The sequence below is a fragment of the Carassius carassius genome, chromosome 7 (genome assembly GCF_963082965.1).
Source record: "Carassius carassius chromosome 7, fCarCar2.1, whole genome shotgun sequence".
Classification (NCBI taxonomy): Eukaryota; Metazoa; Chordata; class Actinopteri; order Cypriniformes; family Cyprinidae; genus Carassius; species Carassius carassius.
Genome location: NC_081761.1, coordinates 13737808 through 13752790, shown reverse-complemented (window position 1 = coordinate 13752790; position 14983 = coordinate 13737808). Strand labels below are relative to the sequence as shown.

Below are 14983 nucleotides of genomic sequence, written 5' to 3'. Positions count from 1 at the left end.
ACACTTCTTCTTATGGCTTTATCCTCCCTCAAAAGAGTTGGGGATTTACAGGCTCTCTCTGTCTCACCCTCGTGCATGGAGTTTGCACCGGGCTCTGTGAAAGTGTTGTTGCGACCTAGGCCTAATTATGTCCCTAGGGTCGCATCTAATCCCTTTCGTTTTCAGCAGGTGGTCCTGGAGGCTTTATCCCCTGCTGTGGCGGAGTCTGGGGATCTGAGTCTTTGCCCTGTGAGAGCTTTAAAGACTTATGTAGATCGTACTGCCCCATGGCGTGAGTCTGACCAGCTGTTTGTCTGTTTTGGACATAAGAATAAAGGCCATGCAGTTACAAAACAGCGCATGTCCCATTGGCTGGTGGAGGCAATATCATTAGCCTATGAGGCGCGCGGGCTCGCTTCGCCCTAAGGAGTAAGAGGTCATTCCACGAGAGCAGTGGCTTCTTCTCAAGCCTTTCTCAGTGGATCTTCTATGGATGATATCTGTGCTGCGGCAGGCTGGTCCTCACCGAGCACTTTTATCAAGTCCTACAATATGGATGTGAGGATGGCTCCTGGCTCCCATTTTCTTTCCACTTGAGCAGATGCTTCCTTGGATCCCAGCTATCAGGTACGTCAGGCGTTATGGTATAGCGTTCCCATACGTGGTGACGTCACCGCAGCATCGAAGTGACCTATGAAAGGGAACATCTCGGTTACGTATGTAACCTTGGTTCCCTGAATAGGGAACGAGATGCTGCGGTTCTGGCCGTGCCATACCTTGATAGCTTTCTTCTTCTTCAGTCATGAAATCTGAGTTAAATGGCGAGCGGCACCAGGTATATATATGCGTACGCATGCATGGGCGGTGCCACGCGCTATTTGGCCAATAGGATTGGCGGGATGGTATAGGGTTTCAGACATTCGTCACACCGAAGGTGTTCCCATACGTGGTGACGTCACCACAGCATCTCATTCCCTATTCAGGGAACCAAGGTTACATACGTAACCGAGATGTTTTTTATCGTTGCGGTAAGTACTCAAAAGAATGGGACAGGCACATTTAGTTGAAAAAATAAGTAAATAATAATAAAAAGATTAAGATGCTGTAAATAAATATGTATATCAAACAATTCTATTTGAAATAATGTACAATTGTAATTCAGTTAGCTTGTTTTAATATATTTATAAAGCAACATATGATCAATTTTAAAGGGGTCAAATGATGTTGCTAAAAGGAACATTATTTTGTGTATTTGGTGTAATACATTGTGTTTATGCGGTTTAAGGTAAACACATCTGAATATTTGGCTTGAACTGTTCTGGAACAGTGTTGTAAATACAACTTAACCACTGATTTCTAGTTGTGTCCTCTTTTGGAAAGCTAAACAAAGTATTTTCAATTTCACAATGAAACAGCATCTCCACGACATGGCAGCTGCAGCAACAATACTACAGCAAGAATAAAAGTTACACCTTCTTTGCATAAAAATTTGGACAGTGTTATGCAAATCTTCCCACACAGTGACATAAATGTGTAGGTGTGTTTGAACAAGGTGTTTAGGGGGGTGTGGACGAGTCTTAACTTTTATAAAGAATATCTTGAAACTTTAGGGATCCTATCTATGCACATAACATTCCAAAGAGATAGGAAACATGAAATTGCATTATATGACCCCTTTAAAATATAAAATTTCACTGCTGGGACTTAGTTGCAGAAACACCCAAATATTCCACTGTGAAAACTTGCCTGATGTGTAGCCTATATATATATGGTGACAAGATGACAAGATATATGCATATAAACATATGAAGCTTAATCTATTTTCATTAAGCATCAGAATCACTTTCAAGAAAACATACCTCAAGGACCATGTAGATCTTGCTTGATGTCTCAATGACGTGGTAGAGTCGACACACGTGTTGAATAAAACAAGATGTGCTCTAGATTAAAGTTCATATGCACGATCACTGAAGCATTATATAAAAGCATAATCAATAGACATTACCTGAGCCGATGGTTTCATAAACCTCATAGTGCTTGAGAAGTTGAGACATGCCGAGGAAACTTACACCTGCATCAAATCAGCGTTTATGTTGCAAAATTCATATATATATGTGTGTTGGTGCAGTGGATAAGACACATGCCTTTGGTGTGAGAGACCTGGGTTCAAATCAACTGTGAGACACCAATATGTCCCTGAGCAAGACACTTAACCTCTAGTTGCTCCAGAGGCGTGTGACCTCTGACACATATATAGCAATTTTAAGTCGCTTTGAATAAAAACCGTCAGCTAGATGTATGTGTGTGTATATATATATATATATATATATATATATATATATATATATATATATATATATATATATATATATATATATATATATATATATTTATGTAACTACTGACTCTCAATTACAAATTCACCATGAAAATTATTCACATGAGTTACAAAAACAAACAAACAAGTGTGACAACTAACCAAGATATTTCCGCGCAAAAAGACTTTTACCGTAACAGGAAACAGGAACTCTTCTGACGTAGCAAGTGGGAAATTCAAATTTTTTAAAATATGTTCGAATGAAAGATGCTTTGACAGTTTTAATTTTATATCATATTGTAAACATATATAATCTCGATTAACAGAAACTATTGCCCCTTTTTAAACATTGCAAGTGTTTTTTTTTTAGATCGTTTAGATCGGCGTTTTAAAGTGAACCATTGGAGCACAGCTGGTGAGTTTGTTGTGCAACATGTTGGTCAAAACAATCCTCTATTACTGTTTTTACCAGTTTATTAATTGTGTTAGTTTGACGTAGGTACATAAAGTTTTCACCTTTGTGGAGTATGCGTAATGCATCCAGTAGCGTTACATTGCTCTGCGAGTAAGTTATCTGAGTCAGTAACGCTTTAGGAATGTTGAGCTGTCTTTCGAGACAAAAAAAAAAGCATTCTTCTCGAAGATAGTCATCCAGCATTAATAGGATGAAATTTTTATATAAAACCTACTTTTTGTGGTTGAAGCTTCTGTTTTGTGGTTTGATCGTGTTGTTTGTTTACACCATTGTGATGATCACCATTGTCACCAAGTACTTGATATTGCAAATGTGACGAGTGTCACTTAATCGCTGGTTTTATATAAACGTGTCGCTAAAAATGTGTAACTAAAAGAAAAAATGCTGATTTGATGCAGGTGTAAGTTTCCTCGGCATGTCTCAACTTCTCAAGCACTATGAGGTTTATGAAACCATCGGCTCAGGTAATGTCTATTGATTATGCTTTTATATAATGCTTCAGTGATTGTGCATATGAACTTTAATCTAGAGCACATCTTGTTTTATTCTGTTCTAACCGATAGGTGGGTTTGCCAAAGTCAAACTTGGTAGACACCTTCTGACAGGTGAGAAAGTGGCCATCAAAATAATGGAGAAAAAAGACCTAGGGGTAAGAGCTTCTTCTTTAGGTGCATTCTACTTTTCTTTAAGTGTCAGCATGCTGAAAATGAGAAGAGTATGTATTTTGAAAAAGAAATGATCTTTAAAGTTGCAATACCTGTTTTTAGGATGATCTGCCCCGAGTTAAGATGGAGATTGAGGCTATGAAGAACCTCAGTCATCAACACGTGTGTCGACTCTACCACATCATTGAGACATCAAGCAAGATCTACATGGTGCTTGAGGTATGTTTTCTTGAAAGTGATTCTGATGCTTCATGAAAATAGATTAAGCTTCATATGTTTATATGCATATATCTTGTCAATCTTAGTACTGTCCTGGAGGAGAACTGTTTGATTACATCATTGCTAAAGACCGGTTGTCGGAGGAAGAGACTCGAGTGTTTTTCCGTCAGATCATCTCTGCGTTGGCCTACGTTCATAGCCAAGGCTATGCCCATCGAGACCTCAAACCGGTGAGTTGGTTGAACAGAACATTTGACTTTTAAATAGCTTAATCATATACTGAGTTATCCCATTAAAGGAACAGATCATCCAGAAAAGAAAAATGTTTTAAATGAACATTTAAAAAATTGGCTGAAAATGTGCTCACCCTCAGGCCTACCAAGATGTAGACTGGTTTGTTTGTTGAAATCAGTCCAGAACATGTCTAAACAAATATGTTGGTGGATTTTGACAGGGGATGAACTTTTTAACTGGAGGAAGGCTCTTATGGATTATGGATTTTAATGTATTTTGTCCAAAAGCGGTGGTTTAAAGTTAAAATGCGTTTAATGATGAATTTGTTTTTACAAACATGCCTCTTTTGACACATTGGATGTTAATTGATGGATTGGAGTTGTTTTAATTGCTCATTGATTATTGTGATGTTTTATCAGCTTTCTGAACAAGTCATTCCAAATCCATAAGATTTTACTCTGTGGAACACACAAGAGAAATTTAGAACACTGTGCTCATTCCTCTTTTCCATTCATTTATAATGCACAGGGATTTATGCTTTTAAGTTTTGAAAAGGACACAAAAGCACCATAAATATGGCCCAACTTGTGCGCCATATTCCAATCCATGTTGCCATGTGATTGCTTGATGTAAGAAATTGGCTGAATGATATTTAAATTTGGAAAAACATGAGGATGACTAAATAATGGCAGCATTTTCATTAAAGAGTGAATTAATACATTGGCAATGTTTGTTTGACACAACTGTTTTTACTGACCTTAGGAAAACCTGTTGATCGATGAAGATCATAACCTAAAACTCATTGACTTCGGCCTTTGTGCCAAACCAAAGGTGTGTATCCATCTATTATGTCAATTTTCTTGCTTAAAGTCAAGTCACATTTATTTCTATAGCGCTTCATATTATACAAATTGTTTTAAAGATGCTTCACAGTAAACAGGAATATAACAGCGTTTATGTTGCAAAATTCATCAATCATGACAACTTAAATTTCAGACAGTAGTATCATTACAGTTCGGTCACTGTTGCAAAGTTTATAGGTCGTGAAACCAGTTAAATTCAGCTATAAAGCAGCTGTACGGAAAACAATATGTTATTAATTAATTTAAGTTTAGTATCAGTGCATCAATACATTTTTGACTTGGTTTCGTTTTAGTGTAAATGTTTTAATGACATTTGAAAAGTTTTAAGTGAATTTTACTTTGATAGGGCGGTTTGGGTTTTGAATTACTAACCTGTTGTGGCAGTCCAGCATATGCAGCTCCAGAGCTCATTCAGGGCAAGGCTTACATTGGTTCTGAGGTGAGTGTGGCATATGTGTTTCGTGTCCAACATTTGAAAGCAATTCCAAATGAAGCATATATATTTCTTGTGATCTCATGGCACATGTGTTTCAGGCTGATGTGTGGAGTATGGGCATATTGCTTTACGCCTTACTGTGTGGTTTTCTTCCATTTGATGATGACAATTGTATGGTCCTCTACAGAAAAATCACAGTAAGTCTGTGTTAGATGCAATATTAACATCACTGTAGCGTCACTGTAACATCACTGTAGCGTCACTGTAACGTCGCTGTAGCGTCACTGTTACATCACTGTAACGTCTCTGTAGCGTCACTGTAACCACTGTAGCATCACTGTAACATCACTGTAGCGTCGATGTAACATCGCTGTAGCGTCACTGTAACAGTACTGTAGCATTGCTGTAGCGTCACTGTAACATTGCTGTAGCGTCACTGTAACATTGCTGTAGCGTCACTGTAACATTGCTGTAGTGTCACTGTAACATTGCTGTAGTGTCACTGTAACAGTACTGTAGCATTGCTGTAGCGTCACTGTAACATTGCTGTAGCGTCACTGTAGTGTCACATAAAAGTAGTTTTGTATGGTACGTGATCTCATATTATGCAATATCGGCTTGTGTTTTGACAGAGAGGCAAATATAGCAACCCCCACTGGCTTTCACCTGCTAGCATTCTGCTTCTAAACCAGATGATGCAGGTACTATGTATGGTTTATGTGTCGTTTTATGTGTTTTAGTAAGGCAGTACAATTTAATGCAGTTTATTTTCCTCTCCTACAGGTGGACCCAAAGAGGCGTTTGACTGTGAAACAGTTGCTTGATCACCCTTGGGTCATGAAGGGATACAGCACACCAGTGGAGTGGCACAGTAAACATCCTGTAAGATGAGCTCTATAAACATTATAGTCAAATCATATGTCTCCAAGATCCAACTAGTCAAGTAAAAGTAATTTAAATTGGACTTAAAAGTTGTTGTGATTTTTTGTATTTACTTATCCATAGAATATGATATCTGCTTTAGTTCCTTTAAAGTTTTAACAGATTCATATGACCTTTATGTGTTCAAATGAATCAGACATTTATTGATCAGCAGTGTTCATTGATTCTTTATTGATGGACACTCAACTATTAAGCTGTTATACTGTTAAGCTGAATACTGTATAGGAGTCATTGAGTTAAATATTATGTTTTTTCTTTTTAGTTGGGTCATATAGATGAAGACTGCATCACTGAAATGGCAGTGGCTTTTAAACAGTCCAGAAAGCGAACAATCCAACTTGTGTCAGAGGTACAGAGTCATTTCTGTGATTTAAAATGAGTATTAGATTTATTAATATTAAAATGCATAAGTATTTATTTGTTTTGTATTAAGTGTATAGATCTAGCAAAGACACTACTGTTCATGGAACAATTTTTGAATGTTTTTAATGGAGTCTCACAAAAGCTCCATTTATTTGATTTTATTACAATTAAAATTTTAATATCGTAAAATCTGATTACATTATTCAAATGTAATGAATTCCCGTGATGAAGTAAAATTTTCAGCAGCCATTACTCCTGGCTTCAGTGTCAGATGATCCATTAGAAATCATTCTAATTTGTTGATTTGGTGTTTAAGAAACAATTTTAAGAAATAGAAGCTTAATAACCAGAAAAAGATAACCGCTTGGAAGAAAAACATCAAATCGCTTTACCATGACCACTAGATGTCAGTAGATGCCAGTGCATTGGCCAAAGCTGCTTCTCTTAACTACTGAGACATTGTTCAAAATACCCTCTGTTATAAACATCAGTATTATATCAATCACACAGAAGATAAATCTTTACTGTGTTTGTGTTGTTTTTTGTTTTTCAGTGGAAGTACGATCAAATGACTGCCACTTACCTGTTACTGCTGGCTAAAAAGCGTCAAGGCCGCCCTGTGCGTCTGAGAGCAGATTGCCCCACGACTGATCCCATGTACTCTCCTTTGCAAGACATACAAGTGAGTTCAATATTCACATATTTAGAAGCATTATAAATGCACAATGGTCAGGTCATGCTATGTTTATTATACAAATACAAAGATGGGATTGCCATGGACCTTAAAAAGTCACCCAGGAATGATGGAAGTTTATTTATAAATATTACTATAGTCATGTTTGTGCGATGTGTGGAGTGTGATTTTGTGTGTCTGTCTCAGCTGAAGAAGAGTCTACGCTTCAGTGAGGATGATGATGGTGGTGTTCACCCAGTGGTGCTTGGCTCTGTGGTCTTCCCCTCTGATTGCTACGATGACGAGAATCCCTGGACCCCTCTAACGCCCAAGATCACACACACCACAAACACTCCACGCATGGTTAGCCTCCATGTTCTCTTTATTTGTCTGCTCTTCCCTCTTGTCCATTGCGCCTTATACAACAAGTCTTTTTTTTTTTTTTACATTTAACTTCCTTCTCCACACTCTCTTTATATCTTACTGCTTCTTGTTTTGTTAGTAAATAATGATACTGTCTATTTAATGAACTTTTTTAAAAATCCAAAATGGAGAAACAGTCCTCTTGAACTAATGCAGTGTTGATAGACCTGATTGTGTCTGATCAGTTACCAGTAAAAAAAAAAAGTAAAAAAATTTAAAGCTGGAATAATAACAATATAAAAATAAAAAAGTATTTTATGTTCACAAAGGCTGCATAAATTCTAGTCTTTAATGTCACTTTTTACGTCAGAAATCCTTTCTAATATACTGATTTGGTGCTTAATATTGTAGATCTTGAAAAGATGTATTCAATTTAGTAAATGTGACAGAAAAGACATTTAGAATGTCAATTATATGAATTTCAATTTCATCTAAATGCTGGTGTTTTGAACTTTCTATCCTTCAAAGAATGTATCATGGTTTCCACACAAATATTAAGCAGGGGGAAAAAATGCAAAATATTTAATAGTAAGAACCGTTATTAATATTTAAGCACAAATCATATTTAATACCCAAGTACCAAATCAGAATGTTAGAATTATTTCTGAATGATCATGTGACACTGAAGACTAGAGTAATGGAGTAATTCCACCAAAGGAAACAATGACATTTATACCTTAAATAAGAGAATTTTACTGTATTTTTGATCAAATAAAAGGCAGCCTTGGTGAGCATAAAATACTTTTTTTTTTGTCACATTTATTCCCCTTTTTAATAATATCAACACATTTTAACTTTGATCATGTGGTTTCCAAAAGCAGCTTTTTACTGTCAAGTTATGATTCCCAGTGGCTCACTCTGTTATAACTTATAAATTACAAGTTATTTGTCATTACTAAAGGAAATACTCTTTAGTTACTAATTGTTGTGAAAACTCTTTTCGTCTTCAGAAGCTCACCTCTGAAACATCGGAGAAGCAGTGGAATGAAATAGGCTACTCCCCCATCATAGAGCAAGGGAGACCCCGTCAGCAGAAGCCAGAGAGACGTGATAGAACCAGAGAAAATAAAGAGAATCTTGCTGTGACAGGCACAGATGGAGATGTGTTTGCTCTGCCTGCCCCCCGAACTCCAACGTGCAGCAGAAAGACCAAATCCAACAGAAATGTAGCGACAACACCTAACAACATCACTATCACAAGCAGCGACGCAAACAAAGGTGAGTTGGGTAATGAATCAGTTGAGCATCACAACAATTATACACTTTTGATGTTATAATCCAAATATGTGTTATCCTAATCTCACCACTTGTATGAACATGTCTTTATATCTCTTCAAAAACACATTTTATTTTTCTGAATGGAATTAATATACCTAAAAAAAAATGTTGTGTCATCTAGCATCTATAGTATGATTCAGTTGATCAGAGTGTGAGTGTGTGTCACTTTATGGGCGCAGTGTGTCTGGGGAAACGTCTTCATGTCCTAACATCCACTGTGTCCACCTCGTTACTGTCACACACCACCTCCTGCACTGGAACAGACAGGTGCACACTGGGGACGGAGTGTGTGTGTATGTGTGTGTGTGTACGAGACAACTCCCGAAGTGCATACTGACAGGTGTATGTGTGGCTGTTCCCAGTGCTGCGGCAGCATGGAGCATGTAGTGACATGTGTTTATCATGTGTGTGCAGGAGCGGGCAGTGCCACTAAAGAAGTGTCCCACAGGAGAGAAGTGGACCAACACAGAGAACTGGATATACTGGCTTTCAGCCCCGAGAGAAGGTAGATGACTTTGTCTTTTGTGAGAAGAGTCAAATAACCAGCAGAAAGAAAGAAAAAGAATGTAGTGGAGAAGGACTGTAGGGTTTAAAGATGAAGTGTGTAATTTTGTCCTATAAGAAAAAACTATGTATGTAAAAATAATGTAAAATCACAGGTTTCCAAGCAAATGGCTTTTAAATACTTATACATAATTGATACTTCACCTTAAAAATCCATTTTTTTTTTTTTTTGAGGTCAACTTTTTTGTGGGGCAATGATAAAATAAATTATAAAAATTTTAACTGCCACATTTTTTAGTAGTAGCCTCTTGGCAAATACTGCATTGCATTGTGATAGTTTTGTAATTATAGAAATTTACAATTATGTTCTAAACTGAATTTCTCACTTGTCCAGGTCTCGATCTCTGGACCTGGCCGGCTGTCAGGTGGACAGTGGGCAGAAGCGTAAGGGAGGTAAAGTGTTTGGCAGTCTGGAGAGAGGCCTGGATAAAGTTATTACAATGCTCACACCCAGTAAGAAGAGAGGACCTCGAGATGGACCACGCAAAATTAAGGTATCATTCGTCTCATTTTTACATTTGAGTTTAGCCTGTAAGATTGTATTGTTTGTCTGTTCTTCTGAATGCTTAAATGTCCTAATTCTTAATCATATTCCAATTATCCAATTATGATATGGCATGTTTATCACACTGCTGCAACCAGGCACATTGCTTTAGCAGTGACTCCTCTCACAAACACCACCTCGCTGGAGGTTAACCAAAGTTTTAAAAGGGATAGGTCATTATTTACTCACTCTCATGCCGTAAACCTGTTTCGTGGAACACAAAAGGAGATGTTTAACAAAATGTCCAAGCTGCTCCCTTTCAAATAGAAAATGTGGATGGGGACCAGGGATAGTCAACCTCCAAAAAGGACAAAAAACTAAATTAAAGCAGTGGTTCTGAACCTTTTTGACTGCATGGCCCACCATTGTCCATAACAATATTCAAAGGCCCCATGACATTTCTGTTTTTTTGTGATTTACTGGATAAGGATTAAAGACAAGCACATATACATATGCATACTTGAATATATATATATATCTCAGTACAGACCAAAAGTTTGGACACAACTTCTCATTCAAAGAGTTTTCTTTATTTTCATGACTATGAAAATTGTAGATTCACACTGAAGGCATCAAAACTATGAATTAACACGTGGAATTATATACATAACAAAAAAGTGTGAAACAACTGAAAATATGTCATATTCTAGGTTCTTCAAAGTAGCCACCTTTTGCTACTGCTACTGCTTTGCACACTCTTGGCATTCTCTTGATGAGCTTCAAGAGGTAGTCACCTGAAATGGTCTTCCAACAGTCTTGAAGGAGTTCCCCGAGAGATGCTTAGCACTTGTTGGCCCTTTTGCCTTCTGTCTGCGGTCCATCTGGCGCAGCACCCCATCACTCTCCTTCTTGGTCAAATAGCCCTTGATGCCTTCAGTGTGACTCTACAATTTTCATAGTCATGAAAATAAAGAAAAGAGAGAGGGTTTTAAATGATAGTGATTGATTGAGAGTGAGTAAATGATAGAATTGTAATTTTTTGGTTTAACTGTTACATTAAAGGTGCCATATGTCATGTCTGGCAAAAAAATCAAGTCATACTCCACATTCCATACCAGATGGGGGCAGTATGCCTCAATAAAGTGAATTGGTCTACTCTAGAGTAACAAACGAGAAACGGCATAGTCTCTATGCTCCGCCCCTACCTCCACAACAACCCTACAGCCATAGCCGAAGCCTTGAGAGGACGTTTTGCCTCCAGAGGAACGTTGGGTGATGTCAAATGATTTTGAAACATCACATCTTCAAGCTACTCCCCTTCACCTTTACCAGTGAATATGTTCCTATTCGTTTTGTTCATATTACATTTTGAGTTGTATATACACATTATTTGAATTAAATTAATTTGACAGACAGCATTCTGTCAACATCATTGGTCAACATCAGACAGCTGATGTTAACCAAGCTAGCGCCAACCAACGTAACCAGAGCTGCCAACTCTCAAGCATTCACCGTGAGACACACGCAATTGATTTGTGATTCCGAGCGCGGTTGTTTCCCTGTAGCGGGTGGTGGTCTCTTGCCAAGGGCTTCAGTCATCCTTCCGCTCTCTTCCCTGAACTGAAATGAAGTAGTGGGCTGTACTTTGTGATTGACATCAGGTTCAGGTACGCCCACAAGCCGTGCGAGTTATTCGTGTATTGCAGGTTGGATTGTGGTAATGTTGCCCGCATACCGCCTCCCATGGCCGAAACTGGTATTACGACACCTGTCGGGCCGGGGCTAGTAATGCTAATGCTAATTAAGTTTGATATCTCTGCAGCACTATAACTGGACATTTTTTTTATGACATCATCGACCTTATTTCTTCTCATTCTTTTGATGCGTGTAGGTAAAAGTACACCTTTAAAAGTGTAGTTCACCCAAAAGTTCCATCATCATTCACTCTCAAGTCAACTCTCACTCTTCAAACCTGTATGTGTTTATTTCTTCTAGTGAAAACGAAGATATTTAGAAGAATGTGGGTAGCTAATTGTGGGTCCCCATACTTCCATAGTATTTTTTTTTACTGTCCTTTTAACATTCACTTCCTTTCCATATTTCTTTCTATTTAATTTCAGGTAGTCTCTCCATATTGCACATTTTAGATGTTTGTCAGTTACTCTACAACTCATGCTCTATTTTTTTTAGGCTCAATACAACGTAACACTCACCAGTCAGACTAATGCTGAGAAAGTGCTCAATCAGATTCTCAGCATCCTACCAGAGAAGAACGTGGACTTCGTTCAGAAGGGGTAAGTTTAACCTTTCCAACATGTGTCTTATGAAACAGCAATTCAAATTTGTTTTTCTGCTAAACCAGTAGTTAGTGGCTCTCAACCAGAGGGGACGGGGCCCACTAGAGGGCCTCAGCAAACTTCAGCAGGATGAGGAGTATTTCAATGAATAAAATATCATTAATATATTAAAACAATATCATTCTAAATTCTGTTATTATTTATTTATTTATAATTTTTATTGAAGAACCTACAGTTCTTGAATACAGAACATAAATCCAAGTTAGTTTAATATAACGATAAAAACATTTGAAAACAAGCAGCTATCATAATACCTGGAAATATAGTGTTTGAGTCAAAAAGGTTGAGAACTGCTGTTCTAACCAAATAACTTGGTTTAGTTGTTAAATTGTTATATGCTATCATAATGTCCTCTTTTTCTGTTAGCTATACTCTGAAGTGCCACACACAGTCAGACTTTGGAAAGGTGACCATGCAGTTTGAGCTGGAGGTTTGTATCCTGCAGAAGCCTGAGGTGGTCGGGATCCGTCGACAGCGCCTCAAAGGTGACGCCTGGGTGTATAAACACCTGGTAGAGGACATCCTGTCCACCTCCAGCATCTGATATCATTTTGTCTACTTTAAGAGTGATATCACCTCTTGCCCGAGTTTAATGCGGTGGACGTAGTCTGTTTGTGATGTCCATTACAGAATGCCCTAATTTATACTTCTTATGATGATATCCATTATTTATCATTATGTGCAGGAGGTGGTACGGTATTATTCCGGTTTTGAGAGAAATTTTGTTGTCACTTTACTTTTTATGACCTAATTTAGCAATAAGCAAAACTCATATAGCATTATGGCAGCAATTGTATCTTATTTGTCTTTTGTTTATGTGTTTGTCTCCATGATGTCATTTTTTATTTGTTTTGTGTAAAGTTTTTAATCTGTCACCCTTTTCTAGATGTTTGTCCTTTTGTTCATGTTTGCTTTTGATAATGTCAATCTGACATAAAATTAAATAAATATTTTTAACACCCATGTCTCACTTTATTAGAGAAAGGTGTGTTTTAAAAATGTTATTTATAAGACATTTTCCTCAGTTTGGACTTGCATATGCATACTTGCGTTATTCACCTGTGTACATTATTTCATACCGTAAACAGAGAGGAAGCTAGTTTTAATATATTGACCATTAACCGTGCAAAACTGTAAACCCCCAAAGGATTACCAGTTGTAAAAACAATGAAACTCTGAAAGAGTCTGTAATAAAACCTGAATCAACATTATTTTTTTGATGGCGATCATGTGACCTCTGAGATTTGAAAGACGCAGAGATGGCTTCCTAACAAAATGGGTAAGATATTTGCAATGTAAATTTAACAGTAGTGTGAGTTATGCTGCATTTGTGCCATGTCCTAATTACAGTAATTCCGAGATGACAACACATGATGTTCAACTCGGTGCTGTTCAAGTACTACTTGAGGTTTACTTGTTTCTATAGCGACAGTCAATAAAATAAACCCACGTGAAAGAATGTTACTGGCAGCTGTAAAACACAGTACAGTAAACACAGTAGCTGTTACACAAGTAACAGTTGCTATCCAAATGTGTTATTACTACACTTTATTATTTCTTTAGGTTGTTATTACATGGAAAGCCTAGATATCTAACTCTGTGCTGCATGTCTTTCTTTTTATGTTCACATTACTTTTGTATGAAGACATCTACATTGGCAATTGTCAATTGAACCAATTTTAAAGCATAAATATTACAAAATAACTGCTTAATTACAATTACTAGCGCCACCATTAAAAAAATAAAATAAATGTAGGGCAAGGTAAGGTCTAGGGTGCAATTCCCATAACCATTCTTAGTTGTTAGTACCATCAGCACCATTGAACTCTACTGGTAATGACAAAATTGCAACCTAGTTGCTTTTGGGAAACACCCAGAGAGCTTGCGGTTGATTGTAGGAAAGGGGCAGAGTTTAAACACACTAAATGATTGGAACAGTCTGGTATTCATCACCAGAGAAATGTCTTTCCTTTCAGATAGAACAGATAGTCATATTTTAATTAAAAATTTAAAAGAAAGTTAAAAAACATGCATGGATGAATCCTCACAATAAGATCAACATGCATTTAGAAAATAGGGCGAATTTGCATGTCAAGTTTAAGATCATGGTGAAAAGTCCATGTTATATCATCATAATTACTCAAGACAGATTTACTCGACAACAAATTTATATGAGAATAAGTCAAAACGGTAGCCTTTGAGAAGAAAGTTGAGCTGCTAAAATTTGGTGTAAATCCCTCCCACCATTTTATGGTATGTTCAGGTCTGTAAAACCAATATGTCACATGCTGGTGAGATCATGTATTATCTTGCTTTAACTGGTCTGTTATGATTGAAGTGGGAGCAACCTGTGTGTCAGTCCTACTGTGCGTATCAGCATAACAATAGCTATTAGTGTGACAGATATGAGTGCTTACATAGTTAACATCAGATGAAGTGTGTGTGCTGCTGGGAAGGTGGATGGTTAATGGAGGGGTAAGGTGGTAATATGGGGATGAACTCACCCCCCCACTGATAATGACTCCTGCTGTGTATTTTATAGAGGGGGGGCAAGGGCCAGCTGCAGGAACAGACGCTCGCTGTCATCGCTCTCACATCTCCTTAAGCCATCTCTCTTTCTGGTTTTCTGTTTCTCCACATACCCTTACTGTCTCTTTTAAGTTCAACTTCAGCTCTTTAGGCCTATGCTAGAATTAAAATAAAAACTGAAA

General features: G+C 37.4%; 1 protein-coding gene across 1 annotated transcript; it reads left to right on the top strand.

Moving 5' to 3' along the window:
• Positions 1–2497: 2497 nt before the first annotated feature.
• On the top strand, positions 2498–13285 carry melk (maternal embryonic leucine zipper kinase). Its single transcript, XM_059553942.1, has 18 exons — positions 2498–2711; positions 3170–3235; positions 3335–3420; positions 3539–3655; positions 3742–3885; positions 4652–4720; positions 5099–5191; positions 5287–5385; positions 5821–5889; positions 5972–6070; positions 6393–6479; positions 7047–7175; positions 7374–7529; positions 8540–8807; positions 9282–9372; positions 9766–9925; positions 12106–12209; positions 12639–13285. Exons 2-18 carry the CDS (start codon positions 3187–3189, stop codon positions 12814–12816), a joined length of 1998 nt encoding a protein of 665 aa, XP_059409925.1. The 5' UTR covers positions 2498–2711; positions 3170–3186; the 3' UTR covers positions 12817–13285.
• The last annotated feature ends 1698 nt before the right edge of the window (positions 13286–14983 follow it).